Genomic DNA, 17,203 nt, shown 5'->3' with positions numbered 1-17,203 from the left:
ATTTCTCATACTCCATGTTGGTCTAATTTTCACCAACTTTAATCCCAGTAGTTTGCATTTCTTTTATGATGGACATAGAGCTCCAACTGGTATTACAGTCACGTGTGAAACTGATAATCCCTTACTCAGGGCTTTGCATTATAACCCAACTGGTAACTGCTTGAGAGCAGGGTTTATGTTAAACTTACCAACATTTTTGTCTTGTAGCTCTAATAGACAACAGCTAACTATACTGTTTAGTTGGCAACTGTGCTTCTCTTTGTTTTTTGAAGCAACTTTGCTCCTTGAGTCTCTTAAAAAGCACAGAGCTAGAAGGTAGCTTACAGACGCATGTTACCCATGAGGCCCTGGGATGCAAAAGCTTTGCCAAGCTCACCCTGTGAGTTAGGGGCAGAGATGAGAGATGAGAATTCAGACCTCCTGGCTCCTAGGGTTTTGTTCTTCTCAGTACCTCAGGCAGCAGAATGACTCCACACACTGGATCTTTCTGCTGGTGGTGTAATCTCATTTTAAGCTCATTCGGTTGCCCTGTTTATTAGGATTTGTGATAACATTAATAATAAACTTAAAAAAGAGAACTTTCCTAAGCAAAATAATAAAAAAATCAGAGTTTTATTTTCTGGAGGGGAAGAATGTTTAATTAAATGCCATTATCAAAATAGTTTGAAAGGCTATTAGCTAATGGGTGTTTTTGATGAATTGGGCATCATGCTAAGATTTACGTGCGTCATCTTATTTAATCTTCACAGCAATGCAGTGAGGTAAATATTCTAATTCCAGTTTTATTTACAGATGTGGAAATCCAGGCACTGAGAGTTTGAGTAACATGCTTGGGGGTCACATGAATGTTTTGTGGGTGAGGCTAGGATGTGAAGCCAGATCTGTTAGAATCGGAAGCCAAGAGAAGAAGAGAATACACCCTTTTGAAGTACTTTGGATGTGACTAAGTTTCCATAAACAATGAAGATGTAAATTACACATAATTTCCCTCTCTTCATTAAAGCGGGTACAAATTCTTTTTGGGAATTACTGTCGGCAACAGTCGACTGGTTCAATTTAGGTTATTATACAAAACCGAAAGAAATATTTCTGAATAACATTTAAAATACTGGGTCTTTAATATTTTTCACCAACTCGACCTAGGCACCTTACCATTTAATTTGAAATTGTTTAGCTTTTTCTACAGAATAAAAGTCACTTCATATTTGGTTCTGCAATCTGTACATGTGAATTCTCTCCTTCCACTTGACAAATAGAAATGGCAAGCAATAGGATATATTGGAGTATACGAGGAAGCCATTTGGTGTAAACCTAATTTGGCCTGACTTTGTTTTTCCCAAAAGGGCCTGACATGGCCATTGAGCATGCATTGTATATCTGCTTAAGCCTTTGCTATGTCCCACAGACAAGAACAAATGCCCTTAAGATAAAGGTGCAACTTCCCCCCACATTGGCATTTCCTTAAGGATAAGCATCTCTCCCTAGGCTAGGAACTGATTGCTGCACTCACCTGAGACCACTCAGCTTGAGACAACAGATCTGCCACCCTGCTGTGTCTACCCAGACAGCCGACCTACTACCTTCTCTGTCCATCAATTGCTGTGCTGACAGAGCAGTTTTGTGACTACTGTAAAAGGGACATTTCAATCATATGTGAAACATCCTCTTTGAGAGTATATAACCACTCTGTACACCCCAGTTCTTTGGTGCCCTTCTTTCCTTCAGGAAGGAAGGCCCCGGGCTATGGTCCTCACATTTTGGCTCAGAATAAACTCACCCAAATTTTCATTTATAGTTGGTTATGGATTATTTTCATCGACACACTCATTGAAAAAAAAATGACCTTGATTTGATTTATTTAGGTTCTAATTTGTACTCCTCAATTACATGCTTGGATTCCTGACCTGAGAGTATGGTAGGAAATAGGAAACCCAAGCTTGGATGGATCCTCCACAGGGAAGATGGAGAATTGGCTGAAGTGGGCAGAGGCTGGCTTTAATGCCTAGGACAGTGGTTCTGACTTCAGCCCCATCAGGATCACCTGAGGGCTTGTTAAACCCACATTGCTGGCCCCACCTTTTGAGTTTCTGCATTTCTCCAAGATCCCAGGTGATGCACATGCTGCTGGTTGGGGACCCCACTCTTGAGCACCACAGGCATGGAATAGCAAAGAGAAATTTCTAACCACATCAAACCATTTATTATTATTTTTATCTGTAACAAAGTATGCAAACTTGGGCAGGCCCATCTTTGTGGCCAAGTCTGATTATAGGTGAAGTAGAAGTTTTCTTTTTAAAACTTCCTAACTGTTGATCAGTTCAAATTTAAATTCAAGTTGAATAAGTATTTGTCAAGGATCACCAACAGTTTAAAAACTAGGCCAGATGCCTTTTCCTTTAAGACAGGTTTGTAGGATCCTGGCGAGATTTGTTTCAACATGTGAGCAAATAAACTCTTAGTCACCTGCCAAAATTCTTTCATTGTGAGAATGCTCGAAGAAAGGCATGACAGACAGAGACGCAGGGTTCCTCCCACAGTCTCTTCCTGTCTCCTTAGGAGAACAAGACTCAGGTTGATTGGCAAAGATGACAGTACCCCGCACTCTATAAGTGGTCCTTATGTGTGTTTTTGGCAGCTCTTCCTGCGATGATTTTAGATTGTTTGAAGCTCTAGCTGTCCACCAACCTTGTCTGGTGCGTTGGCATGGATCTTAGCAGAAAATACCGTGAGCACAATTTGAACGGCAGATGCATCGAACTGCCTCTGGCAAGAAACCTCTGGCTGTTGAGACCACCAGGGATCTCCACCCACTTCACAGGTAGCTCAGGGGCCTACACAGTTCATTTCCCTCTTTGGGGTTCCAAAGGGCCGATGAAAGGCAAAAGGTCCTCAGGAAGCAAAAAACACCAGAAACATACGCATCTCTGCTATAAAAGTTGTGGAAATTGATAAAAGAAACCTTAACTAAAGTGGAATTAGGAAGGCCTGTAGGGGGAGCTCTTAAGCCCTATCACACATCATCAATTACATCAAACAGGAAGAGATGGATGATTGCATCTTGTACAGGGAGTAAAACTACTTTACTATTGAAGGAAGATTTCTCGCCCTACCGGACAATAGCCCAGCCAATGAGAAATGCTGCAGCTCAGCCAATAAGCCATCGCTGCCCTAAACTGTTACTTTCTCCCATTGGACTTTCCTTTAGAAAGGCCCCACTCCTACTCCCCCTTTTTCTCTATAAAAGCAGCCCTCCTCCTTTCTTTTCTGGATTTGTCTATGGTTTGCCATAGCACGCACATCCTGAATTGCAATTCTTTTGGCTCTTCCTGAATAAACTCATTATGAGGATAAAATAACAGGCAAATTTGCTTTTTAAGTTGACAAAGTAGCTCCCCCCTGCTTTTTTTTTTTGCAGTTTAGAGACTACAAAATATCAAGGTTGAAAGAGAGATGGAAGCTTGACTTTGAAGCAGTCTTAAACTTCTGAGGGACACTTGGAGAAGCTTGATACAACCCATGCTTGAAAATTCCGTGTTGACCCCTCATCCCTGCCATGGACATAAGTGCATGGTGTGTGTGTTACTGGTGGTGGAGATGGATTCTTTTCTCTCTGTCTTTAACTGAAATCTCTCTCAGGGGTTGGCTTACATGAGCTTTACTTTTTTTGTGCTGAAGAAAATTGGCCCTAAGCTAACATCTGTGCCAATCTTCCTCTGTTTTGTATGTGGATTGCTGCCACAGCATGGCTGCTGATGAGTGGTGTAGGTTTGAGCCTGGAAACTAAACCTGGGCTACTGAAGTGGAACACGCTGCACTTAACCAATGGGCCACGGGGCTGGCCCCTACATTTTTTAAAAGACATTTTTGGTGGGTATTCAAAGGGGAACACATGACTGGCAGGCTAGCTCAAGTTGTAGGGGTAGCAAACTCAATACAATTCCTTTTTGGACACCAAGGACTAGGGGATGAGGGGCACAGCCTGGAGAAAGAAAGCCAAGAGAGGTCCGGGAAAAGACTCAACCCAATGAACAAAAAAGAAAGATGGTACCTAGAGTTGACAAGAATGAGAGGAAACAAGCAGTCTTGGTGCAGACATGAGAGTGTATACCCTCCTTGAGGGCCTTTCAGCAACACATATCGAATGCCTTAAAGGGCATCTATACCTTGGTTCTTAAATTCTACTTTTAGAATTTGCCTTTAGGAAATAGTCAGTGTTGTGAGCAGGGCATAGGCACCAGAATGTTCACTGCAGAATATTTATATTAGTGAAAAATTGGAAATGAATTAAAGATCCAGTAAAAACAGACAGCCTAAATTATGATAGATCTATTCTTTGGAATACTATGAGGTCATCAAAAATTATTTTGTGAAAGAATACTTAAATGATGTGTTCTACAGTTGAGGGTAAAAAGCTAAGTACAACAGGGTGCTGATAACGTTCTGTTTCTGTTTCTTGGTGCTGAATACGTGGATGTGTTAAGTCTGTGAAAAGTCATTGAGTTACACCCTTATGATATGTACTCCTTACTCTTTAATAAAAAGGTAAAAAGGCAGTTTTATAAATAGAAAGAACATTATGGTATAAATTATATTAATATATTTCATATATATGTATGTGTGTATATATATGAGTGTGTATACACACATGTATTTGAAAAAAGACTGCAATAGGCTCCAAAATGTCAGCAGTTTCTCTCTTAGTGGTGTTATCATGAATCATTACCATTATTATGCTTTATAAATCTCCAATAAATAGGTATTTTTTGGAAATAGCCTCCAAAACTTTAATAAATGTTAATTAAAAAAAAAAAAGGTGGTAAGAGGCATGGAAAGCTCCACACCAAATACAGAGGTCAAAGTTCCTTCTCCAGGACTTATGGGTTCCCCTGGGGGTGGGATATGACCTGGTTCCTACCGCAGGGCTGTTGGGCCAGCACATCAGGAAGCCCGGCCCTCACCACACGGAAGCCGGGGTAAGAGGGAGGCATCCCCTCTCTCTCAGCTCTGTCTGGGGGTCAGATACCTGTGTCCTGAAGCCCACTGCTCTGTCCTTCTGGGTCTGGCTTCTGCGGAGGCTCAGAACTAGGCAATGAGAAGTGTCCCCATCAGTGTCTGAGGTCTCTCAGACTCTAGCTGGGCTCGCAGTATTGCAAACTCAAGGACACAAGTGAGCTGGAAGCCAAGGCTGGACGGAATCATTCCAGGTGAGGAGACTCAGTTTCTTTCTAGTGAGACTAGATTCACTCCTCCCTTGGGTAGCTTATGTAAGAGGCTCACAGCAGGATGTGGCCCTCTCTATTTGCTATCTTTCTGGGTCTCCTTGGAGCTGTGAAGAACAATAGATTGGCACCTGGTGGGGTTTTTCAAAGGGAAAAATTCTCCAGAAAACATACCCACAGAAATCAACCCTACCTGATTCAAAAAAAAGGAAGGTAGAGGCAGGATGGTAATGTAATAGAGGAAATAACAGCAGTATTAACAGCTAACATTTACGGACTACTTATGACCCAGGCACTGTCTCAGCACTTTACATATATTGTCCCATTTAAAAATTCCAACAGCTCTAAGAAGTAGATACTATTATGATTCCCATTTTAAAGATGAAATAACCAAGGTTTGAAGGCATTTAATAACGTATCTAGGATTCTTGCCCATGCAGCTGGCTACAGAGCCCACGCTCTCAGCTACCACACAACAGGACTGCTAAGGTTAGTGTCTCAAAGGGAAAGTGCGAGCCCTTGCGGGGGAGCTCTTCAGGATGCCTTGGAGGTGGGGCAAGACAGGGTGAGCATATATGAAAAGAGGGAAGATTTAAGGAGATATTATGATCCTTGCTCTGTGAGCAACATTTAACTTATTCTTGAGGATTAAGAAACAATCGCATAGCCATCTTGCTGGAATAAGTAGTGGAAAGAATATAGACTTAGACTCAAACTATGGCCCACGTTTGGATAAGTTAACTTAATCTCTTTGATCTTAAGTTTCCCCATTTGTAAAATGGGGCTAATCAGAGCTATCCTGCAGATCTGTTATAAGGACTGGATTTAATGTGGGCAAACTTAAGCATGGTAACTGGGACAGCATAGGTGCTGAATGAACGGAAGGATTGTTATCATACTTCCTTGTGCCTGGAGTGGGTGGGTGGATAGGATCTTCATCGACCCCACGTGGACAAGCTAATGAATGGTGACTGAACAGAGAAGGTGGGGACATCAAAAGGAAACAGGGTGCATTTTCATTTTGTACTGATATTGCTTTCATATGACTAAGTCCCTCCTAATTAATATTAAATTATAAATGATACTCAGTATTCCTGGAAATTGATGGAACTAAAATGAAAAGTAATGCAGAAGGAAAAACAATTTCCTCACCTCACAAAACATAGGCAACTTTTTGGCAAAGTCCACCACTCTTGTAATTGCTGGTGTGATGATTTTTGTAAAATGGCTGAAGGCTTCCAAGTCAACCTTTCCACCTTCTGGGGCATTTACTATTGGTGCTTGTCCAATATCTTCTGGCTAAGGAGGAGAACAAGAAAGATTTAAATGAAGAAGTTAAAGGGATCTTTATGTATCATAGTTCTCACATGGCAGAAAAGCTCTTCTGAAATGCATACTGTACAGTGTCCAGTTTTCACATTGTTTATTAACAAACTGTACAGTTTTCACATTGTTTAGTTCTCTGAGCAAAGATATATGTGTTGGCCATTGCTTTAAGAGGCCCCTGTGATAATGTTCACAGGACTGTTGCTGCAGGAAGAAGTAAAGAGGGAGAGAGAGAGAAAGGGGGTGGGTAACAACAGGAATTTGGGTTCTGCTTCGGAATGCTCAAAGGGTGATACTGATGCCAGGTGACATCAATTCTAGGGGCTCTTGGTGGCGTTTTCAGAACACTGCACCTTCTGGTGTGTGTCTTTGTGTGGGAGGTGGGCACAGTGTGGGCAGTGATGGAGGAGCCCTGGCAAACAGCACTCTGGATTCATTCTTGCTTCTGACCCAGCTGCCGGGGCTCAAAGTTCCTGTTTGCCCATCAGACTCCAGCTGAAGGAAGTCTCAGCAGGCTGAGGGGAAGATCTCTAGGTTGCTGATAGGAACCGAGTTGTGCAAACCTGGCAAACTTTAGGGCAGAGTGGGGAATTCACTAGTAGTCAATGTTCCCAGGGGACTTGCAGTTCACTTGCCCAAGAACAATCCATGCCCTTGCCGCTCACAGGGTGGCATAGCAGCTTGGGTGTCACCTGGGGACTTGTTAGAAATGCAGAATCTCAGTCCTCTCCACAGAGCTACTGGTACAGAATCAGTATATTAGCAAGGCCCCCAGGTGGTGATGCTCACCTTAGGCACCCCGATGTCCACTGGAGCTACCTAGCTCCTTAGCCCGGCGTTCCCTGACCACCATGGTGTGGCCTCTCTCATGTATCTCCTGTTGTCACCAGTACTTCCTGCCAGGAACAGTCCTCTCCATTGCCCTTTCTTGTCATTGTGATAATAATAATCACCATTTGTCTGTGGCTGACAAGCGAGCCAGACCCTTGGAGCGCATGATCTCAGGTAGTTCTCACACAATTCCTGATTGGCAGATGAGCAAACAAGGGCTAAGGGAGGTTAAGCACAATCCCCTGAGGCCAGGATTGGGTTCTCAGTCACCCCGACTCCCACACAGCAATCTGCCAGGAGCCACACATCTCCCCCTTGCTTCCAGGATTTTACACCCTGTACACTTTTGACACCAGGGGGCAGAATTCCGCTCCTTATTCCTCCTCTTGCCAGCCTCTCCCATTGTCTTCCAGGAAGTTGTGAATGTGATGAAAGGGATCAGAGACTCAGGCCCCGCCGGATGGTGGCCACCTTTGCATAGAGCCACAGTGGACAGACAGGAACTTGGCACCCAGGAGTGGGAGGTGGGGGAGGATGGGCAGAGAAGGCCAGGAGGTACTGGCACTGTGAGCAAGTTGAGCAAGACTGAATCCCTCACTTGCAGAGGTGAGGGCACTGCCAGTGACACAATTGTGGCCTACGGCTGTGGTCCCCAAACTTCACTGTGCCTCACAGTCACCCGACGGCTGTGCCCTACCCCCAGAGTTTCTGATTCAGTAGGTCAGGAGCAGAGCCCGAGAATCTACATCTCTAACAGTTTCCCAGGGCGTGCCGATGCTGCTGGTCCAGGACCACACTGTGAGAACCTCTGGGCTAGTAGTAACCATGTCCAGCTCTAAGTAATCCAGTTACCATTTTGCTTCCCACATATCCCCTATTACTGCTCACATCTAATTTTCAGCACGAAGAAAAGCAAAGGATGATTCTTTCCCTCTCTTGTTGCCAGGGCACTGGGGTCAACAGGAGCAGCTGAGGCCCTCCAAGGGTGTGGTAGGAATCATAGTTACAGCCCAGGGGAGGATTTTAAAATATATTACATAACAAACTCTGGCAGCATTGACCTTCTTTTGATTATCCAGTAGGTTCTTCTGTTTATTTTATTCGACTTTTTTATTGTTTGTTTTGGGGGCAGTGAGTGGACACTTTATTTATTTCCTAATAAACCTGGTTTCTGTCGTGTTTTCATAATCAATGGCGATGTTTGGGGTAACGGTTGGCATGGCAAGCCCGTGGAAGGCTACTGATCGGCTGGCTTTCCGGATGCAGATGCAATTAATGGAATAATCACATGCACAGCTTCCCTCTCTCTCTCTCTTTGTCTTTCTCACATAGACTCAGCAACGGGGAAAGGTACAGCAGTTCCTCCTTTGGGCACTGATGCTCCCTGCATCCTTCAGACCTCCTTGCTGGTCTTTATAATCCCTCCCACCCCAAAATGAGGCTAATCTCACCTGCCTTGTCCCCTTCACAACTCTGTTATGAAAATCAATTAATAAAAGGAATGTGGTCACACATTAAAAAAGGTAGGAAGTTTTATACCCACACACATATGGATACACAAATACACACACACATAAATGTAGGGTGAACTTTTTTAGAAATAAAAATAAAGTAAAAATATTTGCATAGCAATAGTTTTGGCCCAGTAGATCTAATAGAGCTATTGATATCCACTGATAGATCTAATCTGATTTTATTGAATAGTATTCAGTGTCCCTTGAAATGTGGTGGGTTAATATTGATGTTAATAATTTCCATTCAACTTTTGGGTTCATAGGGTCTTTGAATCACCATCTGTGATACTTCTGAAGGTTTGAAAAAAAGGAGGGAAATTATACAAGGAAATATGGCAATTTTAATTAAAATTAAACCCCCAAATGTAATAACCTCATAAGGTTTTCTGTTGAGAAAAATAAATTTCAGGGTAGGAAAAAAATTTACTTTTAAGCCTTTGGGTATTTAATGGAAAATACAATTGTTAGAAGTAAAATTATATACAAAATAAAAGCCTCCTATTATATCACTAAGGTTTATCTCCATAAAGGATCTTGGATACTAGAAAAATTCATATAGTCTATGAATTGACCCGACTTAACACATCAGGTATGAGAAATTAAAGTTGAGCAATGAAACTTTGTGACTTCCTGAAGGTTTTTCAACCATAAGGACAACACATCATTTGCTAAAATATTTGGTGGATGTGAAAAATGAAGAAGAGTAAGAATATTCTACATCAGTTGAATCTATTAGAGATTTTATTTAGAGCCAGTCGCTTTGTAATCCATTACATGAAGTACATTTGCTCCTACCACACATAAGTGTTTACGCACACAAGATCAAGCTCAGATACCGGTGATAAGTCTCTGGCTTGCAGATTCACCAGTGTGGACTGTGGGGAAAGTTTGCTTTTTGTCTCTGAGGATCAAACTGCCTTAGCTTGCTCATGGGGGTGCTTCCAATTCTCATTCTGACTTTCTTCCTCCCTGTGTACCCTAATGACCTCCTGAACCAGCCCAGATGACCTCTTCACATGTCCTCCCCAACTTGCCTTGCACTTTTCCATTTTGGGGCTGCCTTCCCTTTTGACTTTTGCTTTCTCCAAAGTCCCCACTTCCGTCTTATCTCTGCCAATTCCAAATCCGACCCAACTCAAACTCTAGCTTCTCCTTGAAGTCTTTCTAGATGACCTCAGTTTGAAATGATGTCTAGCTCATCTGCACACACATGGTGGCCCATGTACGTCACTCATATGGCATTTAGGCATTTATTACTATTACTTTTTATTGTGGTTATGTTGGTACACATCCAAGATATGGACTTCTCAAGGGGAGGGAATAAGCCTTAAAAGTATCTTTGCCTACCGTGTAGAAGGCATTGGGCCAAATGGTGGAGGATAGGATGCTTGTTGGTTGAGCGAGTGAATAAATGTATGTTCTTACATGTACTCAACCAATATTTATTAAGCATCTACTATGGGCCAGGCTGAGATCTAGATGCTGAGGTAACAGCAATGAATAATGTAATCTCAAGGAATTTTCATTGTAATGAGGGAAGATAGACAATAAAGAAAAAGAATACTTTCATGGAAGAATTTCGGTTTGTGATAAGACTGGAGGTAACATGATCGTACATGGGGGTCAGGAGATAGGGGGGTCAGCCAAAGCCCTTTTGAGAAGTGATGAGTGAGCTTTAAGTTGAAGAATATTAAGAAGGCAGCCTTCCATAGAGCCAGAGGAAGGACACTTAAGGCAGAGGGAAAAAAAAACCAGTGCAAAGTCCCAAGGCCAGAAAGGAGGCTTAGGTGGTTACAGCCCAGAGATGGCATGAAATGAAGGATGGAAGGCAGGCAAGACAACCATGATGACGGGGTTGTGGGCCATGGAGAGGAGAGGGGTTTATTCTAAAGGCAATGGGGCACCACTGAAGGGCTTTAAACAGGGGAGAAGCGTGATGAGACTTATGTGGAGACGGGATGTGGGGAGCCAAAGGAAGAAACAGGCAGGCACAGCAGTGGTTTGGGCAGGAGCTGAAGTGGCTGGACCATAGGGAGGCGGTAGAGATGGAGAGAAGTGGAAGAATTCAAGACATATCTTGGGAGCTGAAGATAGGGATTTCTGATGGACTGGCTGCGGGGTGAGGGACACGAAGGAATCCAGAGTGTCTCCTCTGGGGCAGTGGAGGGGGTGGAGGGAGATTCAAAATGGGAGACTCGGGGTGTGTGCAGGTGTGGGCTTCACCCTGGCTCAGCATTAGAGGAGGCTGGTGTTACATGATCGAGACAAATTGGCTTTCTGCTCTGACTGCCTCGTCAGTGTTGTTCAAGGTGGGTAGGAAATGCTGCCAGTTGACCTCTTTGCAAGTCGCTGGCTCAGAGCTGAGGACTTCTTGACTTGAACCTGAAGCTCTCTGGCACATGCAGATGGGATGGGGCCAGACAGGGTTCTTCCCTTCCTGTGCTTGATCACTGGGTGTCTTCCCGCACCTTTGCAAGGAGGGGCAGGAAGGCCCAGACAAATGGTGATCAGACGTCGCTGGGCCTTGGTACACTACTCCAGGCTCTCCCTTTCCCTGGGGTGAGCAGGGACAGGATGGGGAGGGTGATGGTGGTAGGGATGATGCACATAGTAATCACTTCCGCGGTCGTTAAGGCTGCGCCGGGCATGTATATCTTACTTTCATACCATTTGGTAAGCACATAAAAGCAACTGAGCATTAGACGGGTGAAGCAACCTGCCCAAAGTCACATAATTAAAAAAGCAACAGAGGCAAGCACTGAACTCAGGCTGCTGGTTCCAATTTCCACGCACATAACTTCTAGGCTACCCTGCCTTCTTCTGATGCAGCTATAATAATTTTGGGTGATAGAAGCCTTCCTGGCTTGATTGCCCTTGTCTTGTGACCTGTCCACACACACCACACATGGGCAAATCACCCTTCTGCTCATGCCCCTTTACTGATGCTACCTCAGCTAAGAATGTGTGAAATCAGCCAGCAGCTCTACCAGGGGAAACTAGGGCAGGCCTGCCCTGGTTCTGATGGTCACATTTTATACTTTGGTGGAAAATCCATCCAAAGCCACACTTTTGCATGTGAGCTCAGGGAGCAGAATAATAACACATGTCAACAGATAACAGTGTTCTTGGTATGGGCTTCACTCCAAATGGAATGTCTCACCACCCCTGGGAGGTGTAGGAGTGAGTTACCCTTGGTGGAGAGACACTGCTTTCCCTTTTTGGCATCAGACGCTCCTTGTTCCCTTCTCAGTCCACATCTACTTCTATCATGACTGTCATCACACACCAATTGTTGGCGGTTAAATTGGGCACTTCTGTACCATCAGAGATCTGAGTGGATTGAAGAAAACTAGAGAATTACGTGATTTAAATGCTTCTGGAAGTAGTTTTAAAGAGTGGCTTTAGAGTTAGAGTCATCCCTTGGTATCCATGGGGGATTGGTTCCAGGACCCTCTGTGGATACCAAAATCCCTTGTGGATGCTCAAGTCCCTTACATAAAATGATGTAGTATTTGCACATGCCCTATGGACATCCTCTCTATCCTTTAAATCATCTCTAGATTACTTGTAATACCTAATACAATGTAAATGCTATGTAAGTAGTTGTTATATTGTATTGTTTAGGGAGTAATGACAAGAAAACAAAGTATGTACATGTTCAGGACAGATGCAACTACGGTAAGGCTTTCTATCTGCAGTTGGTTGAATCTGCAGATGTGGAACCTGTGCATACAGAAGGCCTATTGTATTATGAAAATCTGCATGGCTTTTGCAAAAATTTATTATTTGCCAATGACTCTTATTTTCACAGACACAAATATAGATTTAAAACCTGGGTCAAATCACCAGTCTTTATTTCTGACTTGAGTCCTGGTTTTAGGGTAAAAAATGATGAAGAAGTTCCTTCTGGGGAGTAAGTTACTTACCCATTCCAGTTAAATGAATTCTTTTAGCTTTTAGGACAACATATAATGTTTAATCTCTTATGATATATTACTATACTATTATTAATATAATAGGCCTCCTCAAATTTGTTTTCAGAACAGGATAGGCCATTATAACATAAAAATAAGTGAAATAATATGTGTAGCATGGTTGTAAGAAAAAAAAAGGGTATCAGCCACACAGGAGATGCAAATCATAATATGTAGAAGCCTATTCAGGACATGGATACCATTGAGCAAAGCTGTCGTTAATGAAGGATTCTTAATGTCCTTGCAGGAATAATTCACCCCTCAAAAGAGTGACATTTTTATCCTGAGCGTCAATACTCAATTGGAGTCACCCTTCTTTAAGGGGTATGTGTAAATATGTAAACTGGCTGAGACACAGGGCCTAACTGTACTGTCTCTGAGAATGGGCCCGTGGAACTGTAGGTTCTGTTTAACAATATTTATCAAGTTCTGTTCTGGTTATCTACTGCTGTGTAACAAACTACCCCAAAACTTAGTGGCTTAAAACAAATGTTTACTCTCTCTCAGGGTTCTGGGGATTGATGGGCTTAGCAGGGTGGCTCTCACTTGGGGTCCCTCAACAGCTGTCATCAAATGGCAACAGAGGCTGGTGTCACCTGCAGGCTCCTTTACTCGAATTTCTGCTGCCTTGGCTGCTTGGGAGTCTCTCCACGTGGTCTCTTCACATGGCTAGCTTGGGCTTCCTTACAGCACGCTGGTCTCAGGGTACTGAGACATTTTTGCATGGCAGTTGGCTTCTCTTAGAGAGACCAGGTGACTTCCCTCTCCAAGATAACCAAGTGGAAACTGCAAGGCTTCTTGTGACTCAGCCTTAAAAGTCATTCTGTCAAAATCTATTGTCTAAAGGAATCATAGACCAGCCCAGATTCAAGGGGAGAGAGGAACAGACTCCACCTCTCCATGAGAGAGAATGGGCTGTGTCTACAGGGAGGAAAGACTCTAAAGGCAGCCATCTTGGAGAAAAACTACCACAAATTTCAACCACATACGTGATAGACACTGAAATGACAATGCTGAATGGAACAGGGTCTTTCCCCCAAGGAGATGCAGGGGTGATCCCGGGCATAGAAGGGGACTGGCTGATAGAAATGAAGTTCACTGTAGGGACAGACAGGACAGTGGAGGCATTCTGAGCTCCCCCAGCATCTCTCTAAGAAAAAAAATGGCGTGAAGAAGCAGTTATTTGTATTTGGATCAAGAAGGACAATTTCTTGAACAGATCAAGGATCTACCTATTACACCTTTCATGTCAGCTCCCTAGGGGGTGGGGAGATTGGTGGGTAAACAGTCGCTCTGTAAATGTCAGCTTCCTGAAGAAAACTTTTTTGTGCCCAGATAATCTCATGGCTCTGACAAAAAACAAACGGCAAATCATTCTGTGCCATACCTTCTTTGGTTCTTTCTATAGATGATTAGACTGATGAAAACTGTTAGGAGCCTTTGAGTTAAAGGTGCAGACCTGGTTGGTTTTAATTACTAGAAAATGTACTATTTTTGCTGAAGAGACCATGAGGCATGAAGAGGTCTGATTATATTTGACCTTATAGACTTGGTTTCTCAGCTTTCAGATGCAGCTCATATGTCACCTCCTCAGAGAGACCTTTTATGACCACCCTGTTTAGCAAAGTGAAGTCTCTCCCCACTTCCACTTCACAATCACTCTGTCCCATTACGGTGCTTATTTCCCTCATGGCACTCACCACTACCTGCATTTATCTTGTTTGTTTAACTCTTATTGTCTGTCTCCCTCCACTGGAATATGGCTGAGTTATTCACTTCCTGGCACATAGTAGCTCCTCAATAAATGTTTTTTAAGCTAAACAACAAATCTTTAGAATCTAGAAAGAAGCACTTTAGTGACCACTGAAACTTGTTTGGTTAGACTAGTATCCATTATTTTTTACAAATAAAGAAAATCAAAGTGCAAAATTTGCTAGGAGAAGTCTAGGGTGTGTCTCAAATCTTCCACCTTCCTTGAAATTCAACTTGGTCCCTACTCTGAAATCAGTCCTGGAAGTGGCTTCCACAATGTCCATTTATGGTGGACATACTCGGGGAAAGGACAGATTTAGGCTTGGGGTTAGGCAAGACTCTATCATGCTGTGCCCCAAATACCTTGGGTTAGAATTGATCTATCTATCTATCCAGAATCAGTGTTTTCTAATTTCTGGCAGATATACCAGGGTAGGGCTGAGGATGCAAGATCAAGGCACTAAGAGGCTGCCCTTCCAAAGACTTTGCATCTTTGGAAAGTTCTTCGAGTTCAGCAGGTGGCCAAGTTGCATAGTGTAGTGGTTCAGAGCATGGATCCTGGAGCTGGGATGCATCCACCACCACTACTTACTAGCTGTGAGAGCTCCCTTAACTTCTCTGCCTCACTTACCTCCTCTGTAAGATGGAGATATTATCATATCTACCTACACGGTTGGCATAGGGAGTTAATGTATGGAAAGCACTTAGAATAGTACCTGGCACTTAGCAAGGGTCATCTAAGTGTTTGCTAACATCACTCTTAGTGAAAGCCAACAACAAAGTGTGTTAGAACTTGATTCATTACTACAATGAAAGTAATTGTTTGAGAGAAGGTGGATTATGGGTAAGCTTTTTCTTTCTAAAAATTTCCTTTAAGGTTGTTGTTATACTGTTTTCACAAAAAAAACTATCCCATTATAACGGTGATGTGGAGGTGCAAGGACAAGTATACCACTACACCTTCAGATGGGAAGGTACTCGAATGTATCCTGGAGGTACAAATAGACCCAGTGGATTCTACTGCTGGGATTCAGTGAGGTGCTCATAAAGGGTTCACGTCATAAGCCAAGTGCTGGGTCAGTCTCTGAGATGGTCAGACACCAGCTGGTGGTGGGATTGGCAGTCCATCTGGTGAGGTGGGCTAAGAGCCTAGACTTGGAACCAGAAGACCTGAGTTGGCTTTTGGGCCTGGATCAGCTACCTTCTAGTAGCATGATCTTGGGTGAGCCCCTTAATGCCTTGGGCTTGGTTTATATATCTGTAAAATGGGAATAAAATTCCAGCCTACCACAAAGCATTGTGAGGTTCAAATGAAAATGAATGGGAAGGACTTTCACAATGGTTAATTTTTATAGAAACATCAAACATCCATACTCCAAGGGCCTGGAAAAGCCTGTTTTCTCTACATACCCTACCCCCATCCTTGTCTTCCTGACTCGACATCATTTATTTTAAGCTAAATATTTGACTTCTATTGACATAAAAATACATTCGAGATATGGGACACTTCATTTTAGGGCTAATTGTAAAGGGGACATTTTGGAGTGAGTTTAGAGGAATAAGTACTTATATAAATAGGCACATGAGGGAAGAAATAGGTATAAAAAGGCAAAGTTGGTAAAGAATTTTTTTTTTGAAATTTTTTTTTTTTTAGAGATTTTATTTTTTTCCTTTTTCTCCCCAAAGCCCCCCAGTACATAGTTGTATATTCTTCGTTGTGGGTCCTTCTAGTTGTGGCATGTGGGATGCTGCCTCAGCGTGGTTTGATGAGCAGTGCCATGTCCGCGCCCAGGATTCGAACCCATGAAACACTGGGCCGCCTGCAGCGGAGCACGCGAACTTAACCACTCGGCCACGGGGCCAGCCCCAAGAATTTTACTAATTAGTTCATCCAGGGCTGGTCTTGCTAACAGCAAAAGCAACAGATAATGTGACCTAAGAAGCTGCTTTAAAATTCAGTGACTCACTGGCAGTAGATAGTAGGAGTGAGCTTTGTTCTCAGAAAGACCTGGATTCAAATCCTGCCTCTCCAAGTTACTTGACTTCTCAGAACTGCGGTTTCCCTATCAGTAAGATGGGGGCAATTGCACCAGCATCCCAGGGTTATGAGGACTGAGTTGAGGTAGGAAATGCAGGGCAGGCGGCCGATATTCAGCTGTACCGGGGAGCCTTACCAGAAATTTCCGTTTCTGCTTCCAGTGGCTGCCTTGGGCATTGGTGGCGACATGGGCTTCGGTGACGGTTTTGATGAGCTCCCACTCCTCGTCCGTGGGCTCCGGCTTATGCCCGATGGATTTCTGCAGCTCTTCCCGTCGTCTCTTCTCCCGGTTCTCCTCTATCAGCTTCCTCTTTGCCAGCCGCTTGCTGTCATCCAGTACCACTGGGAGAGGAAGAAAGTGAGACAAAACACAGATGCTCCCCAGACCCAGGGCAGACTGCACATCCTGGAGCCTTAAGGGCAGGGACCACTGAGGCACAGGTGGCTCAGTGGATCCCACAGGGTGGGTCACACTGGGGCATTTTCTCCCCTTGGCAGCAAACTGCCATTGCCTAATGATTGTCCAACATGAGGCCTGGTGCCAAACTC

General features: G+C 43.5%; 1 protein-coding gene across 11 annotated transcripts in view; it reads right to left on the bottom strand.

Annotated features, from left to right (window-relative positions):
• THRB (thyroid hormone receptor beta) overlaps positions 1-17,203 on the bottom strand; it is a 361,115-nt gene that overhangs the window by 7,543 nt on the left and 336,369 nt on the right. For 10 of the 11 annotated variants that reach the window (XM_044755477.2, XM_070492841.1, XM_014829844.3 and 7 more), the window contains 2 exons: positions 16,791-16,996; positions 6,372-6,518 (listed from right to left, as the gene is read on the bottom strand). In XM_044755477.2, the coding sequence (XP_044611412.1) occupies positions 6,372-6,518; positions 16,791-16,996 (353 nt within the window). The remainder of the gene's footprint in view (positions 1-6,371; positions 6,519-16,790; positions 16,997-17,203) is intronic. The other variant, XM_044755483.2, reaches the window with a different exon arrangement.

This window comes from Equus asinus, chromosome 21 (assembly GCF_041296235.1).
Source record: "Equus asinus isolate D_3611 breed Donkey chromosome 21, EquAss-T2T_v2, whole genome shotgun sequence".
NCBI classification, from domain to species: Eukaryota; Metazoa; Chordata; class Mammalia; order Perissodactyla; family Equidae; genus Equus; species Equus asinus.
This window is presented reverse-complemented; position numbering and strand designations above follow the sequence as displayed.